We start from the raw sequence: 23564 nt of genomic DNA, 5'->3' as shown, positions 1-23564 counted from the left end.
TCACATCTGGAACATGAATGAAGAATTCTATAAACAAGTAGGAGTTCAGATATATACTTTGAGACAGTTAAACAACAGATGTTCACTGTGCATACTCAGCGCAGTATATGGTACAAGAATTGACGCTTTTTTTTTTTTTTTTTTTTTTAAACTATTAGGGAAAATATTCCATCTAAGTGGAGTGTGAATCAGAATATATTAGGGAAAAAACCATTTCATTTCCCTTCTTTCTGCCTTATTCATTTGAGTCAGAAATACCTTCATTGTGCAACTTCACAGATTTTTTTCCACCTCTTAGGGAGTTCCTGGCATGGCAAAGAAACTTCGTAAAGCGAAATACAGAGTTTTAATGAAGAGTGAAATTGGAAACATTAATCACTTATTAGTGTCTCAAAATCGGTAGGCTGTTAGCGTAGCTATCACAACACTTGTAAGCGCAGTGACACACTTTTCTAGTGAATACAGCCCTGAACTTTCTTAAGAGTTATTCAGCAGATTTACTCATTCTAAAACACAGTGATATATGTACAACGTACAGGTTAGAAAATAGAGCTCACACACAAAAAAGATGCTATTTTTATGAAAGAATGGGATATCTGCTGGAATATTGGTACTTGTCTGAAATTCACAAAATGTGACAGTAAATGTAATTTTTCAATCCATCTCAGTTATTTCTCAGAACAAATGTGTCCGAGTCCACTTTTTTCCTGGAAATTTTTTTTTAAAAATATGATGCAGAAATGAAATATTTGGCAAATACTTGTGAAAAGTAAAGAAAAATACAAACACACTATTAATGCTCAAAATTATGTATGTACTTCCTAAAAATATAAAGCATATTTTGCTTATTATATAAAACAAAACTGTTAAAATGTTAATAAATACTGTAGTCAAAGGAGTAACGGTTTTGATCTTTTTAAAATACAAGCATAAGGGATCATTAAGAATGACAGACACACAGTGGAGATTTTTTTGAGTATGTAGAGTTTTTAATTGTAATCATAGATTTGACAACATTAACTTAGATTATTCTTTCTAACTATAAAATGCAAAGATTTAACTTATTTTATTCCAACTATGCATTGCTGTTTTCTAGAAATAGCTTTATCTTTAAGGACTGAAAATAACCCTATCTGCTGAATAAAACCTACCAATGGAGTATTTTAAATCCATCACCAATTTACAGCATTTGTTTGCAACTCCTTTTCCTAAACTATTTGTGGGGCTATAATGTGTTAATTGTTATAATTCTTTGGCTTTTGTTCTCACCTACGTCCCATCTGTTAATGGTGAGAAAACAACTTCACCGCAGCTTTAGCACGATGGTACCGGCCCACTACAGTAACATAAACACTGCTGAAAAATGCATGTGTGCTCCACAAATACAGCTCACCAGGAAATCAGCTAGTTTTAGTAGGTTCTAACCCCACTGAAAGACATCACCTGAACTGAAGCACGAGTTATGTACTATTCCTTTCCATGACAAATATTTTGGAGCTGTATTTTCTGCATAACTATATGTCCCATCATAGTTTCCCAACTAGTTTCAGAATTGTAATTTTTCAAATTACTATGGTCCTGTGACTGAATCAAAAAGAGCAAAATATCTTTAACTACCCCCCCGCCAAAAAACCACCAAAACCAAAATATTATCTTACCTGCAATACTTGAGCTGCAGCATAAAGATTTAAACATTTTTCAATACAATTTCTAGATAACAGCCCTTGAGGTCTATTAATCTCACAGGATATATATTTCAAAATGCACCAAACGCTTATAAATCATCAGAACAGGAGTGAGATTTGTGCAGATCTTGGACTCTTAATTCTAAGTGCCTGATATAATTTTAAAAATACTGGAAATGGTATCACTTCTATCTGGATAGGACTCCCTATCTCACTCTTTCCAAAGAGACAGACATACACCTTCTCCACCCCACCCCCACTTGCTCAACAGAAGTTTTGCTATCAATATACAATCGCTATAGCTATTTTCACATCTAATGAGTTTTATAACTGAGTCCAGCGGAGAAAAGCTCAAATTGCAAGAAATATGGATACCATAATGAAATATTTTGGACAGCACTTCATCAAGAAAATCGTTTGAGATGTGACCTCAGCCTAAAAATGAAATAGGTGTTTTACTAATCTGGACATTTTAATAAGAACACATTTTCAGTGTGATACTTCTAGCTTTTTGGGATGGTTGACTTTCTACCTTTGCCCATATATATTTCTATGCTTTATCTAATTTGTATAGGGCTTTTTTAATAAAAAAAGGTAGTTGTCATACAAAAACTCTGAGACACTTTTTTTTTTTTTTTACAAGTTTGGCACAAAAACAATGAGATTACCGACTGTGTTCCCCATATACCTTAAGATGAGTGTAGAATAAAAAGGCTTTCTTGACAGTAACAGCTGCTGGTCAGAATGGACTTATTCAGCTGTTCTGTATAAAACAGGAATTTGCTTTGTAAAATTCTATGGTACATCTGAAGCAAAAATCAGGTTTATGACAAATATTTCATCCATCTGAAGGCTGTTTTTTCCCTCTCAAGACAATAGGCAGTCTTGTACATACAAGAACAAGCCATTAAAAAGCGTAAAGGAAAAGTAGTATTCCCACAAGATCTACTTGTGCTCTGACATGTCCACACTTCATTAGTTTTCATTTACAAAAAGGAAATTAAATAAATTTTCCGATGCAGACACGTCCAGAATAGCATTACAGTGTAAAACATAAACAAAACATGGTTTTCATTAAGAACCCCCCACAGAAATCCAAAAATCAATGATAGGAGCTATGAAAAACTGTTGGCATTTTATTATATAGTTAAAGATATATATCTGCCTGCTCTACAGGTCCTGTGGCATTGCAGCTAAGTGAAGTTTTATAGACACTCAGCTCTGCCCACAAGAAGGAGTATGTTTTCCCCCTTAGTCTTTTTATTGGGATAATGTGTCTATTGCAACATGCATGCAAGTGGGTCTTTGTCCGGCTAGCTGGAGAAAAAGGGGCGTTGACCCTTTAACGGCTCCCTTTCAGCAGATGAGGAGAAAGGGGAAGTTTACAGGTATGGACAGGAAGGGCAGAAAGCAGTTGGGGCCAGGTCAGTTGAGGGTGCTGCATTACCCTCCTGCTGACCGAAACAGTGTGTGTGTGGGTGGGGATAGGGAATATTTATACCCATGCAGCCCCACCAAACCATGTGGGCAGGCCTATATTCCTATGCAGAGTCCCAAAGAAGTCAATGATGCTCTAGGAAGGCATACAGGTCTGCATCAGTACATCTATATGCAGAAAGAGGTTTTTGTGAAGTGTTACATGGGCTTAAACTGCACATTTTGGACCTAGATGTTGATCAAAATGTTCCCAATGTTTTGGGGTGTTTGTATCCAGGGTTTTGGATCAGTCCATGACCGAGATCAGGGCAGGCCACCACGTTCAAATCTGGATCCAAATTTCCTGAAGTTTGGGTGTATTTCAGTCAGGGGATTGTGGTTCAGGTTTATCTCTATTATAAAGTTTATGATTTCATATGGAAATTTTCAGAACTACTACTGTTGCTATTGATCCTACTACTACCGGTGGGCCATATATTGTCACATTTCAAATGTAAGTCACATTCAGATCAACTCTGCTTAGACAAAAATAATCAGTGGTATGATATGGCCCTACGTATGTTAATTCTGCTTCACAAAAAGGTTGCCTGACTGTGCCCTGATAGTGACAGTCAGGTTTTATATTAAGGACTGCAGCACAAACAGCAGTTTTCTAGAATTAATTCAGCGATACAATAGTCAGATTGGGAATGTAACTGCTCTGCATTAAAGGAAGGTTTTCATGATGAAATAAACCAGACCAAGAACCACCAAGAGCATTGCTGAATTTTCTTTTCACTATTTATAGCTGGGGATGCTGGCAAGGAGTAAAAAGCAATACCAAAATTCTGCCTTCTGCAGTTGATAAGTAGCAACATGCATCATTTGTAAGCTGTATAAAGAAAAGGCAGAGAAGAAGAGACCACCACCACACTGCAAGAGTTCCTCTCAGTATTTAAGATTAGTAGCTCAAACTTAAATGTGAGTATTAAAAATAATTAAAAAAATGTATATCTATCTGTAAGTCAGTAGTCAAAAGTTCCCAGCCCAAAGTAGTATTAAAATTAAGCTTTTTTTCTTTCTAACCAAGGTCTTGTGAGAGGGAAGTTGGGTATTATTGTTTACATATAGTATATTAAATATGAATTATTAAATAAGACATTCAATATTTAGTCTCTATTGTGTTACTTCTATCATTTTTTTCGGTGTGCAGTCCTGTCTGAGGTAAGAAACTGACTCTTTTGGAAGGCAGAAGTGAAAGAAACTATGACACGGAGGTCACAAGCCTCACTTTAAATACACAGAAAACTTAATTGCTAGCAATTTATCAACAAAGCAGCCAAATCCCAGTAAGTAAGGATTACTCTAATCTACCATTACAGGCCAATTCTCCTTTAAGATTTCTTGGATTTGTAATTGAGCTGATCTCCTTATATTGGTTATTTACGAAGTGAACTTTAACCCATAAATTCCATTTCTGGCTAAAAGACAGGAATGTATTTGTGAGAACCCACTTGGTTGAGCCAAGCTTCCTAAGGGAAGGGTGTAGTAATAACCAATGGCAGTCCACATTAGGAGACATAGCTGGCTATTGGCCAGGTCACACCTGACATCTATTGATGTGTGGTGGTTGGCTTGAGGTCATTGCTCAGGTGACCAAGCTGTAAATGAAAATTTGACTGGTCCAGGAGAAGAACCTGAAAGCATCTCCATGCAGTTGGGAGCTCAAGTTCAGCTTCTCGCCTATGCCCTCCAGTCACCTACTGTCTTATCTACTGTATCTGACCCAACCCGTACAGCAATTAGGTAAGGTTGGAGGCTGCACAGCAGGGCACTTTCAAGTAAACAATCAAATCCCTTGGGTTCAATTAACACCACTGGACTAGGAGGCTTGCTTTGGGAAATAGTATGAAAGTACAATAAAAGAGATTTGAGAGAGATGGTTGGAACAGAGGCCCCCTCATTGTGCTTTTCTCACTGGAGTAGTTGCTAGCAGAAGAGACCTTAAGAACAAGTTTCCTTCTCTTATTTCATCATTTGGATGCGGTTCACCTCTCAGGGATTGAGTGAAGTACAGTCAACACTGATATCAATTCGTGGACTGAGGATTTGATGGCCAGTAACATAGAGGATGACAACTAAGTGATTCACTAATTGCATATGTGGTGGGTAATTCTTGTGGAGGGTTAAGAGCTCTTGAAAGAAAGACCATGATACAAGGAGGCATGGGGTGATTTACTAAGAATCAGAGCTAGTTAACAGGCTAAGAAAAGCAGAAAAGATCTATATCTCGGGGGGTTATAAATGAACCCAGTTCACAGGCACTGCTGGTGGGGATGTCCAAGCATAAGGCCACCATAAGAGAGGTGCAAAGGGCCTACAGGCCAGAGATCCAGTTACAGAATGATGAAAGGAAATAGAAGCGCACAGGGAGCAGAACCGAATCAGCAAAGTTTCTCATTATTTCTAAACGGTGGGAGGGACTATTATCTAAGGATGCAGTGAATACACAGTTAACTTAATAAACTTGCAGAATTCTTGCCACTTTCCCTTATGGGTGTCTGGTGAGTTCTTCCACGTGTCCTCCACAGCTGACATAAGCAGAACTCATTTCTTTAAAATTTCATAATAAGTAATTTAAACTTTTTACTGCTTATACCCAAAGCAAAACCACAACAAATGCATTATTCAAACACATTTTTTTAAAAAATATATACAGTCTTTTTAGTTTCTTAAATATATTGAATTAATGAACTTAACATCTTCCTTTGCAAATACCTCCCTACTGTAAATGCTTACAACAAACAATAACATAAGTGAATTTTTTTTAAAAAAATGGCCATTAGCAAAAGATTATGGGTCTCCAGTAATGGGATAACACTAACTTTTGTAGCAACTTTCAGCTAAGCTATCCAGGTTAAGAAAGAAGAAACTAGAGATTGGTAAAAAGTTGATTTCTCCTAATCATAAGCTACCTCTCACCTCTATGCTTAAAAATATGCAACATGAAAAATGCATAGAAAATACTAACTGGTCCTTAAGGCCACTGGCTAGAAAACTCAGCAGAAATGAAACAATAATGTAAAATGCTATATTTAGCTTCTACACTTCACCTCCAAATCATTCCAGTTTGATATATTGTGTATAGCCAAGATCAGCTGCTAGGTGCTGAATACTGAACAGTCTTCTTAGAGCAGCTTTTTCACCAAATCCAAGGTCTACCGCTGCTTTGAGATAATAAGGTTTTTCAGCATGTCAAATGAGTTGCCATCTGGATGCACAGACTCTACACCTTTTCCTTCCTCATGAACTTGAAGGAATCCACAATCATCGATTCCAACTATCCATGCTAATGGGCCCTCTTCACTCCAGAGACGGACTTGCCTACCACTACAAAAAAAAAGAAAGCACCAGTTAATTACTTAAAAATAAACTTGAATATGTCACAAAAATAATCGATTATATTATTACATGTGAACTTTTCCCTCCTCTGAAACAAAACGAAAATGAAACAATGGTTGAAATTCACCAGAGCTGGTTGTGGATTTTATATCAGTTATGAAAACAATTCAACAAGGATGACTAACAGCAATCATGATAAATAGTATAGGGAGAGCACTGAGTCTCTTCTATTAAAGACAGTGTTATTCCTCATTTCTCTCAATCTTTAGAGATAATAATGACCTTCAGTAGAGCTCCTTTATTGTCTCCTTAGACCCCTTTTGCAGAATGCATGATTAATTCACACTATTTTTACAACATAATTTTTGATAAATTAGTACAGCACAACTTCAACATAAGCAAAACAAATAGCTATAAAACCCTAAATATTCTCATTGTTTCATGAGATGATACATGCAAGATTCCTAGCAACGTTTTGTAACAAATGCCAATACATTAAAATTTTGATCTATGCTATTCTAACATCAATATAAATACTGAAAATATGCTCTTAAGTAAAACCCAATTAAGTCACTACTGCTTTAAAAGGCTATCTAGTGGAACATTCACAGTGCAAGGCAAGACATCTATGAGTTATTCCTAATTCTCTAAAGGGAGAGTTTAGGAAAAGATGTATAGAAGAGACAGCTATACTTACGCATGTATCCAGTGTTTATAATATAAGGGAAGAACTCCATCAGGTCCTTTCTCCTGAAATGTTTCAATCAGTCTTTCCAGCACCGTTACACTCCTAGCAATCAGGTAGTCTGCTGTTAAGGACTTTAGTTTTGTCATATTTTTCTTATTGTATTCCATGATGAGATCATTGATGCATATGGTGGGATTGCTATTATTCACATTAAATCCCCAGCCTGAGGAAGAAAAATCAAGAGTGCGGAGTAGGAAATGTTGACTATTTCTTATCATATAACAAACGCATTTGCACTTTCTTCAACCTTTTGGTGCAAAGCTTTCTAAAGATTTTCATAAAGGATTTTCCCATCATTGTACAGTTTTTCATCAATATCTTGCATTCCCAAATCTATGTATGCAGCTAATTACACTCAGAGCCCAGTTAACATTTATGTCCACATCCTCCCTTAAACTCCTTTCTGCCAACAATGCCAGTTCAAATAGCCCCAATACAGTCCCATCAAGAAAATGCCATCCTACCAGACTGCTAACTTGTGACTAAAGTGAAGATTTAGGAATAAGGAAAGTGCTAGCTGGGCTGTCTAGATTGCCAGTAAAAAACTGAAAATCCCTGAAATCGTGGTATTGACAGCCAGCTACCAAACTATCTGAAAGCAGACGATTAACCGCACTACAAATCTAGCAGCCTAGAATGTGACTAACAGTCTCTTCTATTTACTACACTTAACTGATTTCACATTCTGAAAAATAAGTCTTTTTTCCTCAGCTCATAAGCCAGCAATTGGCTTTCTGGGAAAAGCCCGGAAGAGTCAGACTTTCAGGGTTAGATTCCAGATAGTTTAATCTGTCTTGCCATAATATCCTTTTGAAGCTTCAAATTTCTCACTGAGATCTCTCCAGCTAGGATAATGTTGGCAAAAAGCCATTCTTATTATATGGCTCTTGGGGACCTTTCTTGCATCCTCCTCAAACAGGCTTTGAGAGATGTAAAAAAATATTGTATTAACTATTTATTTCCTCCTTCCCACCATATAATGTGGATTTTCCTTTCCCTGTGCAGTTAGGCCAGACTTGTCACTCAGGCTCAAGAGTAAACTGGCTTCTTCTGTAGGAAGCTGTAGGTTACATTATTTTATAAACTTGATGAGATCATAAAACAAGGAATTAATTCACCCAGAATTACCTGGAGAGAGAAGGTTCTCTTCAGGAACTAAATTACTTTTTTTTTTTTTTTTTAAAACAATAACTAGAATATGCACACACAAGAAAGATCTACAGTAACATCCAGCCAAAACATATCAATACCACTGGAACTCGGGAGAAGTGGATTACCTAACAAGAAAATGAGAAAAATTAACACACTATGCTAAAAAGTAACAACTCAAACACAGGTATTTTCACTCAAACATATACATGAATAAAGACCCTAGCCACTAATGTACTATCAATTTCAAGATTTTTTTTTCCCAAAAACTGTGACAGCAAGAGAGAAATCACCACTATCTTACAGAGCCTGACAAACGTGAACGGAGGATCAGACTGAAGCCTCAGAAATCTCTTCATAGGATATATGAAATGAGTGACCTGTCATGGTTGGAAAACCTGGTAATGCCAGTCAAAGAGTTTGTCTTTGGCCTTGTATGCTTCTGAGATGGACACTTAAATTCATCTAGCTACCCTGGCAGAGAGGATCTTTGTCCTGATATAAACAATGAGGAGTCCGATGGCACCTTGAAGACTAACAGATTTATTTGGGCATAAGCTTTCATGGGTAAAAAACCCACTTCTTCAGATGCATGGAGTGAAAATTACAGATATAGGCATAAATATACATTGGCATATGAAGAGAAGGGAGTTACCTTACAAACACGGCCACCCCTCTGATAACCTAATCCTTCTAACCCTAGTATCAAACTATCAGTTGTTTTATTAGCTGAAAAATGCAGGCTTTGGTGGATCCAAGACTTCCTGTGAATTTGACACGAATTTGTGGAATAGTTTCAACCAAAAGGTTTTTGGACAAGATTCTCAATGGGACTTAGAATCCCTTTCAGAAAACAGGAGAAATAGCCCTCCCTTTCTCTCCACTCATAACTAGGGTTAGAAGGACCTTCCATTCTCTTGCATATAGACTGCGTAGACCATTGGTCCTTCATCAGTTGAGACTGAGCCGATCACAACACGTCTTTCAATCTTCTTTCGCTCTGGCCATCCTTCGCCATGCTTGTCCATATCTCCTTGTTAGGAAGTCATCCCACCTCTTTGGAGGCCGACCGCATGGCCATTTCTGTTCTCATGGATACCACTCAGATATAGCTGCGGTCCATCAGCTGTCACTGAGTTGGGCCACATGTCCTGCCCACCGCATTTTTCTGAGCCTGCTTTCGACAACGTCTCGCACTCCAGACTGCTGCCTAATTATTTCACTGGGGATGTGACTGCGGAGTGAAATGCCCAAAAAAGTTCGTTCCATCACCCACTGTGTGACAGATAGTTGATGTTCTTCAATCTTTGTCAGCGACCATGTTTCACTGCAATATAACATCGCTGGAAGCACGGTCGAGTTAAAAAGATTCGCAAGAGTTGTTCTGCTGATCTTTCCTTGGAGGATGTCCTTGATGTCACTGAATGCGCACCATCCAGATTTTTTTCTGCGTGACAGTTCGCCTTTTTGATCATGGCACATGTTGACTTCCTGGCCCAAATAAATGTATTTATCAACCTCTTGGATCTGCTCTCCTCCAAGAGTTATTTGGGTTCTTGGCAGAATATCTGACCTCATGTATTTTGTTTTTGACCAGTTCATTTTTAATCCAACTTGACTACTTTTGGCGTTCAGTTCTTTAAGCATTCTCTCAAGCTGGGCTGTATTTTCAGCTCTCAGAACTATATCAACTGGGAACCTGAGATGGTTTAGCCGCTCGCCGTTGATATTAATCCCGCCATTTTCTTAAATTCATTAAAAAAGAAAATTGCCTTTCAAAGGTATGAGTTCAACAGAAGATGCAATGGCTGCAACTACGTTGAAGAGAAAAGGAATGACTGTTTCAAAGGGGTAGCCGTGTTAGTCTGTATCAGCAAAAACGACACCACCACAAGGACTCCTCATGGTTTTTGACTTAAACTGTGTAACTTGTTTAGATCTTTAAGCCAGCTGGGTAGGAACCAGGTCTTCATTCGCTCTGTAAAATACTGTGCACATATGTTGTGCTATGCACCAATACTAAACAATAATAATAATCTCCCTGGCTTAACCTTCTGGATTTGTCAAGGAACTTCCATGTAGTTTTTAGACTTTAAAGAACTGCTTTGAGGAGGCAGGACATTCTGGAATTCCCTACAGAGCACAGAGTTTGGTCCTGAGCACATGACAGATCTATTCTACTCCTTACTTCATGGAGAAGGGAAAAGAGACAGCGTGCTTATAGACAGGAAAAAACATTAAAAAAATATAGTAAACTTTTCTCTATGGTACCCTACCTTTGTGACTCAATGTGAAAGAAAATTTTCATACCTGTTATTTTTAATTCTTTAAAATCTTCTATATCAGTCCTGATGCTTGTGTTTAGCGTCTCCTGGCCAGCCGTATGGAATGTTATAGATCACTGAAGACATTTATTTTTTGTGTTTTGTGAATATCATGGTTTACCCACTTCTCATTTGCTCTTGTTCTTGTAGTTTGAACTCGTATAGGACATTAAGAATAGTTAAATAGCTTTAGAAAAAATGGCCTGACAAGCCTGAAAATAATTTAGACACTTACCAATAAGTATGTGAAATGTGTCTCCCATAAGTGTAGAATTTACCAGAACCCCGCCAAGCTTCATAAGGTCACTGTAGTAAATATCATTTGGCCACTTCACTCGCAGGTCAATATCCTAAAGAAATAAATGTATACGTATATAACCATATTATGCTGTTCTTTTATAAAGACTCTGCCATCACTCAGTATTTCTGCAAATGCCATCTCTCTCTGATAGCTTGGAACATGATAATTTAGTTCTTTCTTAATTAAAGTAGATCAAAATGCTTTACATAGCAATGAGTCAGACACAGAACTATATTTGAATTTGAGTTTTTATGACTAAGCACACATTTGAGGTACTCTGGTAAGTATAACAACATTAAGATGGAAACTCATGACTGCCAAAAATCCAAATATCAAGGAGAAAGTTGGTATTTTCACCTCGAAAGACTCTTTTCCATTCTTGAGGCTTATTCCTCAACCCCAAAGAAAGTAAATATCTGAAGGGGAATCTGCATCCTCAGGACTCAGCCCAAGTTTCGTGGTGGTTTATTATGAAGGTTGGCAGCAATCACAGAGGGTTGAGAGTAGTTATTTAGTAATAAGCTATACAGTAGATACTAATGGCTCACAGGAACTATACATAATCAAAAATAGGGACTGCAAAGTGACTTGGCAGAGGTCTTCCCTGAAAATCTCAAAATCACAGACAATAGGTAATTAACCATTGGAACAATTTACCTAGAGTTACGGGGATTATCTATAACTGGCAATTTTAAAATCAAGATTGGATTTTTTTAAGCAAAGAAACTAAAGTTCAAAAAGAATTATTTGAGGGAAATTCCTTGGCTTATGTTATATAGGTGAGACTACATGATCACAATGGTCCTTTCTAGCCTTTCGATCTATTAGTCTACAAACAAATTTGTTGCATTTCTTTATCCACCATAAAAATCTGTTTCAGGATAGAAATGATCTATTAAATAAAGACAATCAACTTTGCTAAACACATCTAGAACTGCCCACAATGAACAGAACAAATATATCCCAAGGTTCTTGCAGAAGTCAGACAGGGAGGCAATGACATCTTGAAGATCAGGGAGGAAATTTACTAGTCAGGAGAAAATTCCAGTTCACAACTAACTATGTAAATAGTCCTAAAAATATTCGTATTTTATGCAGCTATGTTCAATTTATACCATGGTATTGGAAACACAAACTGCATCATATGACATCAGTCCATTGCAAATAGAGAAGTTTTTGTTAAAGCCACAGAACGGAATTAAACTTTGCACCAGCTACTTAAATGTAAAAAGAAAGCAAATGTGCTTCCTGGAGCTTAAAAAACTGCATATGACTGGATCCCAAGAGGCAAATTATGGGAGGTGCTCCATGAATACAAGAATCTGGTTACACCCTCTCCTGTAGATTATAGAATCCTTTTACAGGGCGTGTGAAAACTGCACCTGGGTCTATGTCTACTTTTCTGAGAGATTTAAAGGCCAGGGAGGGTTCCATGACACAGATGTCTCTGCCTATCTGTACAGGAAATGCTAACTTATTCTGGTATCATAAGGAATTGTAACAGACCATCACTAGTTCATATTCATTACCACAAGCACTTGACTATCCACATTTCAATGCAGATTTTGAGAAGATTCTTGGGACATACAGTTTTCAAAGCATGCCACAGCTAAGCCATTCAGCATGTCAGGATTAACAGATCTTCTTAAGGCATCCTGTGCAGGCCATTCTCTCTGAGTAAATGAACTGTAACAGACTCAGGAGTTCAAAAAAATACACACTGCTAGGTTGCCTACATGGGGAAGTTAGTGTGGAATAAGTTAGGGTGTGAATTTAAAGCACAAGAGCTATTTCACACTAACTCCACTTTAAGCTTAACCACACGAAAAGGCACTCTTAGTCCAGAATAAGAGTGCCACATGGTGAGCTAGGGCAACACAGCAACTGTGCTTTAAATTCACACCCCAGCTTGTTCTGCACTAACTTCCCATGTAGATAAGCCAATAGATTACAGACATTTGTACTGCTAAGGAACTAACTGCTGGATATGGAGAACAGCAGATATTTCTACAATAGTACTAATTTTCAAGATGAACTATAGTGGTGACATGAGATTTTTGTTGTAATATAATGAGGCAAGATGAGCTGCTGCATAACTACCATTGTTTCCAAAGGATTTACTGTCGAAATATAAAATACAATGCATTATTTTGCACTGATTTAGTTGGTTACATGTAATGGTGACATGTGTCATTTTTATTTATAAGTTACATAGTGGCTCCTAAATATTGTTCTGAGACAGGAACAGTAGAAAATATACAGTACATAAGGTTTGTTTGTATTCAGAGCACTGTCATCTGCAAATGAAACACTGAATTGAACTGTCAGATTTTCCCATTGAGAATCCAGAACTGTGGACAGTAGCTTGAACTGCTGTCCATTTAGAACTGTGAACACTAAAGACAAAGCCCTAAAAATGACTGATTGATAAACTGAGACACATACATTTGATACTTTTGTATGAAAATTCTGGAATGGAATTTGAGCATAACAAACCACATTAAAAGTATGTTAAAGTAATAATAAAGGTCTGACTTATGCAAAAATGTATGGAAATGTAGAGCTAAGATTGAAACCTTATCCATAACTTAGCCCATTGTTCCTAGCTACTGAAGCTCATATGGCATATATGTTCATCCACCATGTGGAGAGCCTTGCATTACCCTAGGTCCAAAGGGTCAATTTAAGCATAGAGTTTCAGATTTAACTTTGAATTTCTTTGCTTTCATAGATTTGAGTCAGACTCTTAACATTGTTTTAATCCACTGTCTGTGTTTAATTTCCTTTCTTTAAAAAAATCTCAAAGGAAGTACAGAAAATCCTTTCTTCCACTGAGTTCAGGACGATGACAAACTGTCAAAGCATATTTAGTGATTCCTCTTAATTTAGTGATCACTGACATGATGGAATTTAATAGCTCCAACTATGTATTTAATTCATTCTTGGGCGGGGCGGTTTCTTTCAAGATAAATTCAACTTCTTTATGGTCAGAACAAGCTATTATAAAAATATAAATGTATACTTGGTAGACTCAGCTATGTGTGTTATTGACACAATTATTCCTTCTGTGTTACTATTATCATGTATTATCTCAATCAAGTTAGTACTCCTGAATGGACTAATTTTTTTAAAAAAAGAATTAATTGAAAAGTAGCCACTCTATATGCCACAATATGAAGAGGAGTGCAGAAACAAAAAGATTCTTAAACTATTATGTCTATTTTTGTTTTTGGACTCATACTTTAAACAAGTAACCCCTCTCCCCCTTTTATTTTCAATAGTTAAAAATATTGACCTCCCCAACCAAAGATTTTGTATTGCAAATTTCAGTCTGGAGCAATTTTTACAGTCAAGTTATGAAGTGCTGAAGATAGGAAGTTTTAATAGAAGGGCTGACAGACCCTAAACTACAGCAAAGCTACGGGTGCCACTATAATAAAGTTCATGTGTAAATGTGTATAAGACATTCATTTTGAGTAATATAGGAAACATGTGCTTTAGTTAACTACTTCTGTAAAATACCAAAGTTTTATAGTTAGCAAATATTAGAATATGGTAATATTAAAAAAAGGAGATATGAGATGAAGAAGAAGATTGGTTCTTCATTTGAACACTGATGACAGGACATTTGATTCCCTCCTGAGAGCAATACTCTTAACTTTTTCTTTAAAAATCAGTTTTCAACCTTCAAAAGGAGCTGGAAAAAATCCTTTAAAAGGGGCCAAGTGGCCACTGAAATGCACCAACAAAAAAAGCATTTATCAGTTTTTCTTCTCACTTTTCCTCAATATTTTCATAACCAAAACAAATAAATCCAACAGTTAGACAAAGCAAAAGGTAAATCCAGCTTCAGGGTATGTCTACACTACAAAATTAGGTCGAATTTATAGAAGCCAGTTTTGTAGAAAGTGTTTTTATACAGTCGATTGTGTGTGTCCCCACACAAATGCCCTAAGTGCATGTTGTCGGTGGAGTGTGTCCACAGTACCGAGGCAACCGTCGACTTCCGGAGCACTGCACTGTGGGTGGCTATCCCACAGTTCCCGCAGTCTCCGCTGCCCATTTGAAATCTGTGTAGAAATCTCAGCGCCTGATGGGGCTAAAACATTGTCACGAGTGGTTCTGGGTACATATCATCAGGCCCCCGTTCCCTCCCTCCCTCCATTAAAGCAAGGGCAGACAATCGTTTCGCGCCTTCTTCTTGAGTTACCTGTGCAGACGCCACACCACGGCAAGTATGGAGCCTGCTCAGCTCACCGTCACCGTATGTCTCCTGGGTGCTGGCAGACGTGGTACTGCATTGCTACACAGCAGCAGTTTATTGCCTTTTGGCAGCAGACAGTGCAGTATGACTGGTACCCGTCATCGACGTAGTCCTGGGTGCTCTTTTAACCGGGTGCCTGGGCAAACATGGGAGTGACCCAGCCAGGTCATTTCCCTTGTTTCGTCTCGTGGCGATTCAGTCCCACACTGTCTTTTAATCTGCAGCTAGCAGAAGATGATGGCCAGCAGTCATACTGCACCGTCTTCTGCCGAGCACCCAGGTGTTGACGATGGCTAGCAGTTGTACTGCACAGTCTGCTGCCAGCAAGATGCCCCCTCCCTCCCTCTGTGAAATCAATGGCCTGCTAAACCCAGTTTTGAGTTCTATCCTTGAGGTTTTGAGTTCTATCCTTGAGGGGGCCATTCAGTTTCTCGCAAAGCCACCCCCTTTGTTGATTTTAATTCCCTGTAAGCCAACCCTGTAAGCCATGTCGTCAGTCACCCCTCCCTCCATCACGGCAACGGCAGACAATCGTTCCGCGCCTTTTTTCTGTGCAGACGCCATACCACGGCAAGCATGGAGCCCGCTCAGATCACTTTGGCAATTAGGAGCACGTTAAACACCACACGCATTATCCAGCAGTATATGCAGCACCAGAACCTGGCAGAGCGTTACTGGGCGAGGAGGCGACGTCAGCGTGGTGACGAGAGTGATGAGGACACGGACACAAACTTCTCTCAAAGCACGGGCCCTGGCAATGTGGACATCATGGTGCTAATGGGGCAGGTTCATGTGGTGGAACGCCGATTCTGGGCTTGGGAAACAAGCACAGACTGGTGGGACCGCATAGTGTTCCAGGTCTGGGACGATTCCCAGTGGCTGCGAAACTTTCGCATGCGTAAGGGCACTTTCATGGAACTTTGTGACTTGCTTTCCCCTGCCCTGAGGCGCAAGAATACCAAGATGAGAGCAGCCCTCACAGTTGAGAAGCGAGTGGCGATAGCCCTGTGGAAGCTTGCAACGCCAGACAGCTACCGGTCAGTCGGGAATCAATTTGGAGTGGGCAAATCTACTGTGGGGGCTGCTGTGATGCAAGTAGCCAACGCAATCAAAGATCTGCTGATATCAAGGGTAGTGACCCTTGGAAATGTGCAGGTCATAGTGGATGGCTTTGCTGCAATGGGATTCCCTAACTGTGGTGAGGCCATAGACGGAACCCATATCCCTATCTTGGCACCGGAGCACCAAGCTGCCGAGTTCATAAACCGCAAGGGGTACTTTTCAATAGTGCTGTAAGCACTGGTGGATCACAAGGGATGTTTCACCAACGTCAACATGGGACGGCCGGGAAAGGTACATGATGCTCGCATCTTCAGGAACTCTGGTCTGTTTCAAAAGCTGCAGGAAGGGACTTTATTCCCCGACCAGAAAATAACCATTGGGGATGTTGAAATGCCCGTAGTTATTCTTGGGGACCCAGCCTACCCCTTAATGCCATGGCTCATGAAGCCACACACAGGCAGCCTGGACAGTAGTCAGGAGCTGTTCAACTACAGGCTGAGCAAGTGCAGAATGGTGGTAGAATGTCCATTTGGATGTTTAAAGGTGCGCTGGCGCAGTTTACTGACTCGGTTAGACCTCAGCGAAACCAATATTCCCACTGTTATTACTGCTTGCTGTGCGCTCCACAATATCTGTGAGAGTAAGGGGGAGACGTTTATGGCAGGGTGGGAGGTTGAGGCAAATCACCTGGCTGCTGGTTACGCGCAGCCAGACACCAGGGTGGTTAGAAGAGCACAGGAGGGGGCGGTGCACATCAGAGAAGCTTTGAAAACCAGTTTCATGACTGGACAGACTACGGTGTGAAAGTTCTGTTTGTTTCTCCTTGATGAAACCCCCCACCCCTTGGTTCACTCTACTTCCCTGTAAGCTAACCACCCTCCCCACCTCCCTTCGATCACCATTTGCAGAGGCAATAAAGTTATTGGTGCTTCACATTCATGCATTCTTTATTCATTCATCACACAAATAGGGGGATAACTACCAAGGTAGCCCAGGAGGGGTGGTGGAGGAGAGAAGCACCAGGAGGGGTGGTGGAGGAGGGAAGGACAGCACTTTAAAAGTTTAAAATTTTAAAACTTATTGAATGCCAGCCTTCTGTTGCTTGGGCAATCCTCTGGGGTGGAGTGGCCGGAGGGCCCCCCCCCACCGCGTTCTTGGGCATCTGGGCAAGGAGGCTATGGAACTTGGGGAGGAGGGCGGTTGGTTACACAGGGGCTGTAGTGGCGGTCTATGCTCCTGCTGCTTTTCCTGCAGCTCAACCATACGCTGGAGCATATTGCTTTGATCCTCCAGCAGCCTCAGCATCGAATCCTGCCTCCTCTCATCACGCTGCCACCACCTTTCAGCTTCAGCCCTCTCTTCAGCCAGCCACTTACTCTCTTCAGCCTGCCACCTCTTCTCCCGGTCATTTTGTGCTTTCCTGCACTCTGACATTGTCTGCCTCCACGCATTCATCTGTTCTCTGTAAGTGTGGGAGGACAGCATGAGCTCAGAGAACATTTCATCACGAGTGCGTTTTTTTTTCTTTCTAATCTTCGCTAGCCTCTGGGAAGGAGAGGATCCTGTGATCCTTGAAACACATGCAGCTGGTGGAGAAAAACAAAAGGGACAGTGGTATTTAAAAAGACACATTTTATAGAACAATGGGTGCACTCTTTCATGGTAAACCTTGCTGTTAACACTACATACACAGCACATGTGCTTTTGTGACAAGGTCCCATTTTGCCACCCCACAGCACGTGGCTAGCCCATCCCCCCTCCCCGCGGCGAACAGCGGGAAACATTTCTGTTCAGCCACAGGCAAACAGCCCAGCAGGAACAGACACCTCTGAGTGTCCCCTTAAGAAAAGCACCCTATTTCAACCAGGTGACCATGAATGATATCACTCTCCTGAGGATAACACAGAGAGATAAAGAACGGATGTTGTTTGAACGCCAGCAAACATACACTGCAATGCTTTGTTCTACAATGATTCCCGAGTACGTGCTACTGGCCTGGAGTGGTAAAGCGTCCTACCGTGGTGGACGGAATAAGGCTGCCCTCCCCAGAAACCTTTTGCAAAGGCTTTGGGAGTGTATCTAGGAGAGCCACGAATGCCAGGGTAAATTAATCATTAAACATGCTTGCTTTTAAACCATGTATAGTATTTTAAAAGGTACACTCACCAGAGGTCACTTCTCCGCCTGGCGGGTCCGAGAGGCAGCCTCGGGTGGGTTCGGGGGGTACTGGCTCCAGGTCCAGGGTGAGAAACAGTTCCTGGCTGTCGGGAAAAATGGTTTCTCTGCTTGCTTGCTGTGAGATATCTACAACCTCATCGTCATCATCTTCCTCGTCCCCAAAACCTGCTTCTGTGTTGCCTCCATCTCCACTGAAGGAGTCAAACAACATGGCTGGGGTAGTGGTAGCTGAACCCCCTAAAATGGCATGCAGCTCACAGTAGAAGCAGCATGTTTGGGGCTTGGACCCGGAGTGGCCATTCGCCTCTCTGGTTTTCTGGTAGGCTTGCCTTAGCTCCTTAAGTTTCACGCGGCACTGCTTCGGGTCCCTGTTATGGCCTCTGTCCTTCATGCCCTGGGAGATTTTGACAAATGTTTTGGCATTTCGAAAACTGGAACGGAGTTCTGATAGCACGTATTCCTCTCCCCATACAGCGATCAGATCCCGTACCTCCTGTTCGGTCCATGCTGGAGCTCTTTTGCGATTCTGGGACTCCATCATGGTCACCTCTGCTGATGAGCTCTGCATGGTCACCTGCAGCTTGCCACGCTGGCCAAACAGGAAATTGAAATTCACAAGTTCGCGGGCCTTTTCCTGTCTACCTGGCCAGTGCATCTGAGTTGAGAGATCTGTCCAGAGCGATCACAATGGAGCACTCTGGGATAGCTCCCGGAGGCCAATACCGTCTAATTGTGTCCACAGTACCCCAAATTCGACTCAGCAAGCCCGATTTCAGCACTAATCCCCTTGTCGGGGGTAGAGTAAGGAAATCGATTTTAAGAGCCCTTTAACTCGAAAAAAAGGGCTTCGTCGTGTGGACGGGTGCAGAGTTAAATCGATTTAACACTGCTAAATTCGACCTCAGCTCCTAGTGTATACTAGGGCTTTGGCGCAAATGCTCATCAGATTATAAGTGAAATGAGTTTGCTAGATTCAATCTAATCAATAGCAGGCATTCACTCTGCAAGCATCGAATCGATTAAAAACACATACAAATAAATCGGAAGGCTAAATCCATCCATTCTTTTAATATCACACAGGAATTATACAATCCAGTATTACTGAAGAGCTAAACTCATTGGCAGTGATAGTCAGACCTCAGTGGTTCGGGAAACAACTTAGGAATCAACATTGCCCAAAAGAGGCACAGTAGTGTTAATTTATTGTTTCATTTACTATGATACTATGTATTCATATTTAAACAGTATGACAGGAAATATTTAGTTTTTAACATTTTATTATATATATATAAATTCTCATAGCAAAATGGATGATCAAGTATTATTATTTTTGGTTAATAACATAGCAAAAGCATCCCAATTGGTTAATAATTAAATCACAGTGTTTTAATATCATGTACTGCAAAGAGCCATAGTAGACATTTTAAACAGTCACTTGCAGCTTGTGAGCCTCGGTCTGAGTATCATTGATCTATGGTTTCAATGACACAACCTAGTTATGAAGGTCAGGTACAGACTGAACTGAATGAAATGTGAAAATAATAGGAATATTAAAATGAATTAAAATTAGATACCTGATATCCAGGTATTGATCTCACTGATTCCACCACAGCCAGGGACATCAGGTGCTGAATAAAAGGAATTCTCTGTCCCAGCTGGGAACACAAAGGAATGGAAACATGTAAAGTTGATAGAGCACATCCCACAGGACTGAGCCAGACATTTCCACCACGACCTGAAAAAAATCCACAAAAATCCCACTTGAAAAATCTACACAGAGGACTCTAAAACTGTTCCAGATTATTTCAAAGAAAAAACCAATACTTTAAAATTGAATGTAGTTTGTTAATGTGTGTTCAGGTAATCATGTTTATAAAAACTTCATAAAGAAATCAAAAGCATTGCACACGATATGTTCCCAAAAATTCCTTGGTATCTTGTAGATCATATGTTTTTATGAACTACTTATGTTTGTTTTTAAATGAAAATGTACTTGTGAAACGTTCCTGGAGACTGAAGCCTTCTATCTATCCACAAAACAGACTCCATGCCCGTGGTTCTCAACCTATTTACCATTGTGGGCCACATTGTAGCATTCTGTGTGTTATATAGGTCGCATCCACACCAATATACATGCTCCCTGTGTGGCCATGAGGATGTCACATGAGCCACAGCTGTGTGCTGATTGGGCTGCAAGTGACCAGTGGGCTGTAGGTTGAGAACTACTGCTCCATGCCAATTCAAGGCCCAGTCCTGCTGCACTGAAGTCAATGGGAGTTTTGGTTCTGGTTTGGTTCAGTGCCAACTGTGGTGATGGCAGTTTGTGTGATACAGAAGACTTTTCAGTAGGAATTAGAACAATGCCACCAATTCATTCTATGTAAGCTACCAAACATCCATGAGATAACTACTTTTGGTCATTTCTAACTTGGACTGGATTCAAATTAGTAAGAGTAAAAGGGGAAAAAACTGCTATCAACCCCCTGGGCTCTCCAAAAATATTTTTTCCTGTGTCTACAAATTAAGGCTGTCGATTAATCACAGTTAATTCACACAATTAACTCAAAAAAATTAACCATGATTAAAAAAAATTGTGACTAATCACAGTTTTAATTGCGCTGTTAAACAGAATACCAATTGAAATTTATTAAATATTTGTGGATGTTTTTCTACATTTTCAAATATATTGATTTCAGTTACAACACACAAAGTGCACACTGCTCACTTTATATTATAATTTATTACAAATATTTGCACGGTAAAAATGATAAATAGAAATAGTATTTTTCAGTTCACCTCATACACGTACTGTAGTGCAGTCTCTTGATCATGAAAGTGCAACTTACAAAAGTAGATTTTTTTTTTGTTACGTAACTGCACTAAAACCAAGAAAGACAGTTACCTGTTCCGTAACTGGCGTTCTTCGAGATGTATTGCTCATGTCCATTCCATATTAGGTGTGTGTACTTGCCACATGCACTGGTGCCAGAAGTTCTTCCCTCAGCAGTATCCTTGGGGGACCAGCTCTGGCACCCTCTGGAGTGGCACCTGCATGATGCAGTATAAGGGGCACCGCTGGCTCCCCCCACCTTCAGTTCCTTCTTGCTGTAAACTCTGACAGTGGAGAAGGAGGCCGGGTTGTGGAATGGACATGAGCAACACATGAACAGGTAACTGTCTTTTCTTCGAGTGCTTGCTCATGTCCATTCCACATTAGGTGACTCCCAAGCAGTACCATTGGAGGCGGGTAGGAGTTCACAGACATGTAGATTGCAACACAGCTCTGCCGAACCCAGCATCATCTCTGGCCTGCTGAGTGATGGCATAATGAGCCGTGAACATGTGAACAGAGGACCACATTGCAGTTCTTCAGATATCCTGGATAGGGACGTGCGCCAGGAAGACCTCCCAGGACACCTGAGCTCTAGTTGAGTGGGCTCTGACAATTGGTGGCAGTGGAACCCCCGCCAGGTCGTAACAGGTCCTTATGCAAGAGGTGATCCAATTGGAAATCCTCTGAGAGGACACCGGAAGGCCCTTCATCCAATCCGCTGTGGCAATGAAGAACTGAGTTGATTTACCGAAAGGTTTGGTATGTTCCAGCTAAAAAGCCAAGACTCTCTGGACGTCCAGTGCATGAAGATGCCTCTCCTCACTGGCCTTGTGCGGTTTGGGACAGAACACTGGGAGGAAGATGTCCTGTTTCATATGAAAGGTAGACACCACCTTCGGCAGGAAGGCTGGGTGGGGCCACAGCAGAATCTTGTATTTGTAGAAGACCGTGTATTGCGGTTCTGAGATCAAGGTTTAATCTCAGAGACTCGTCTCGCTGATGTCATCAGCGCCGGCAAAGCGACCTTCCATGACAGGTGGGAAGGGGGCAGGAGCCCAGTGGCACAAAGGGCAGGCCCGTGAGCCTAGAAAGGACCAAGTTAAGATCCTATTGCGGGACAGGGGCCTGTACCTGCAGGAAGAGTCTCTTGAGACTGCTCAAGAATCTGAACGTTATGTCATGAGAAAACACCGTCAGGCCCTGGATCGTCAGGTGAAAAGTGGAGATGGCCACGAGATGCACTCTAATGGAAGAGTGTGCCAGGCCTGGGTTCCTCAAATGAAGCAAATAGTTTAAGACAGATTGTATGGAAGAATGTGAGGGAGAGATGCCACGCTCGGACACCCAGCAGGAAAACTTGTCCATTTGGCCAGATAGGTCAGTCTGATTGAGGGCTTCCTACTTCCCAGGAGGACTTGTTGGACTCCTTCCAAACAGGTCCACTCCTCTGGGTTCAGCCACAGAGCATACATGCCAAGAGGTGGAGGGATGAGAGGTTGGGGTATAAGAGCCGACCATGGTCCTGTGACAGCAAGTCCACTAGGACGGGCAGGAGGCCAGGGAGGGGCCACTGTCAGGTTCATGAGCGTGCCGAATCAGTGCTGGCAAGGCCACGCTGGGGTGATCAAGAGAGCCAGAGCACAGGTTCTTGTGATCTTTGCCAGGACCTTGCTGATGAGTGGAATCAGAGGGAATGTGTACATCAGGCTCCCCGACCATGACAGGAGGAAGGCATTGGAGAGGGAGTCCTTGCCCAGACCAAAACCAATGACATTTTCTGTTTTGCCTGGTGGCGAACTGGTCCACCTAGGGAGTTCCCCACCTCTGGAAGATGGTGTAGGTTACCTCCTGGTGGAGCGACCACTTGTGGTGAGAGGAGAAGGCCCTGCTGAGGTGATCAGCTAACGTGTTCTTGACGCCAGGGAGGCGACAAGGCTCCCAGTGCATCTTTTGATTGATGCAGAAGTTGCAGAGACGGAGCGCCTCCTGACAGAGAGCCGACGAGCACACTCCTCCTTGCCTGTTGATGTAAAACACTGAGGCTGTCAGAACTCTCACTATCTTGCCCGACAGGTGAGGTAGGAAGACCCTGCATGCCAAGCGGACTGCTCTGAGTTCTTTGAAGTTTATGTATAGTGTCATCTCCTCTGGGGACCACATACCCTGGGTCTGGAGATCTCTGAGGTGTGCACCCCGGCTGAG

At 41.0% G+C, this 23564-nt stretch overlaps 1 protein-coding gene across 4 annotated transcripts in view; it reads right to left on the bottom strand.

Moving 5' to 3' along the window:
* Positions 1-845: 845 nt before the first annotated feature.
* HLCS (holocarboxylase synthetase) overlaps positions 846-23564 on the bottom strand; it is a 215779-nt gene continuing 193060 nt past the window's right edge. The window contains exons 8-11 of one of the 4 annotated variants that reach the window (XM_077818620.1): positions 20104-20264; positions 10960-11074; positions 7201-7414; positions 846-6491 (exon numbers count right to left, since the gene is read on the bottom strand). In XM_077818620.1, coding sequence (XP_077674746.1) covers positions 6320-6491; positions 7201-7414; positions 10960-11074; positions 20104-20264 — 662 coding nt within the window. In that variant the 3' untranslated portion in view covers positions 846-6319. Of the gene's footprint in view, positions 6492-7200; positions 7415-8420; positions 8529-10959; positions 11075-17280; positions 17938-18517; positions 18613-20103; positions 20265-23564 lie in introns of those variants that run through there. The other 3 variants (XM_077818630.1, XM_077818637.1, XM_077818645.1) reach the window with 3 other exon arrangements.

This window comes from Eretmochelys imbricata, chromosome 1, assembly GCF_965152235.1.
Source record: "Eretmochelys imbricata isolate rEreImb1 chromosome 1, rEreImb1.hap1, whole genome shotgun sequence".
Taxonomy (NCBI): Eukaryota; Metazoa; Chordata; order Testudines; family Cheloniidae; genus Eretmochelys; species Eretmochelys imbricata.
The sequence above is the reverse complement of the archived record's forward strand: the minus strand, read 5'-3'. Positions and strand labels throughout refer to the sequence as shown.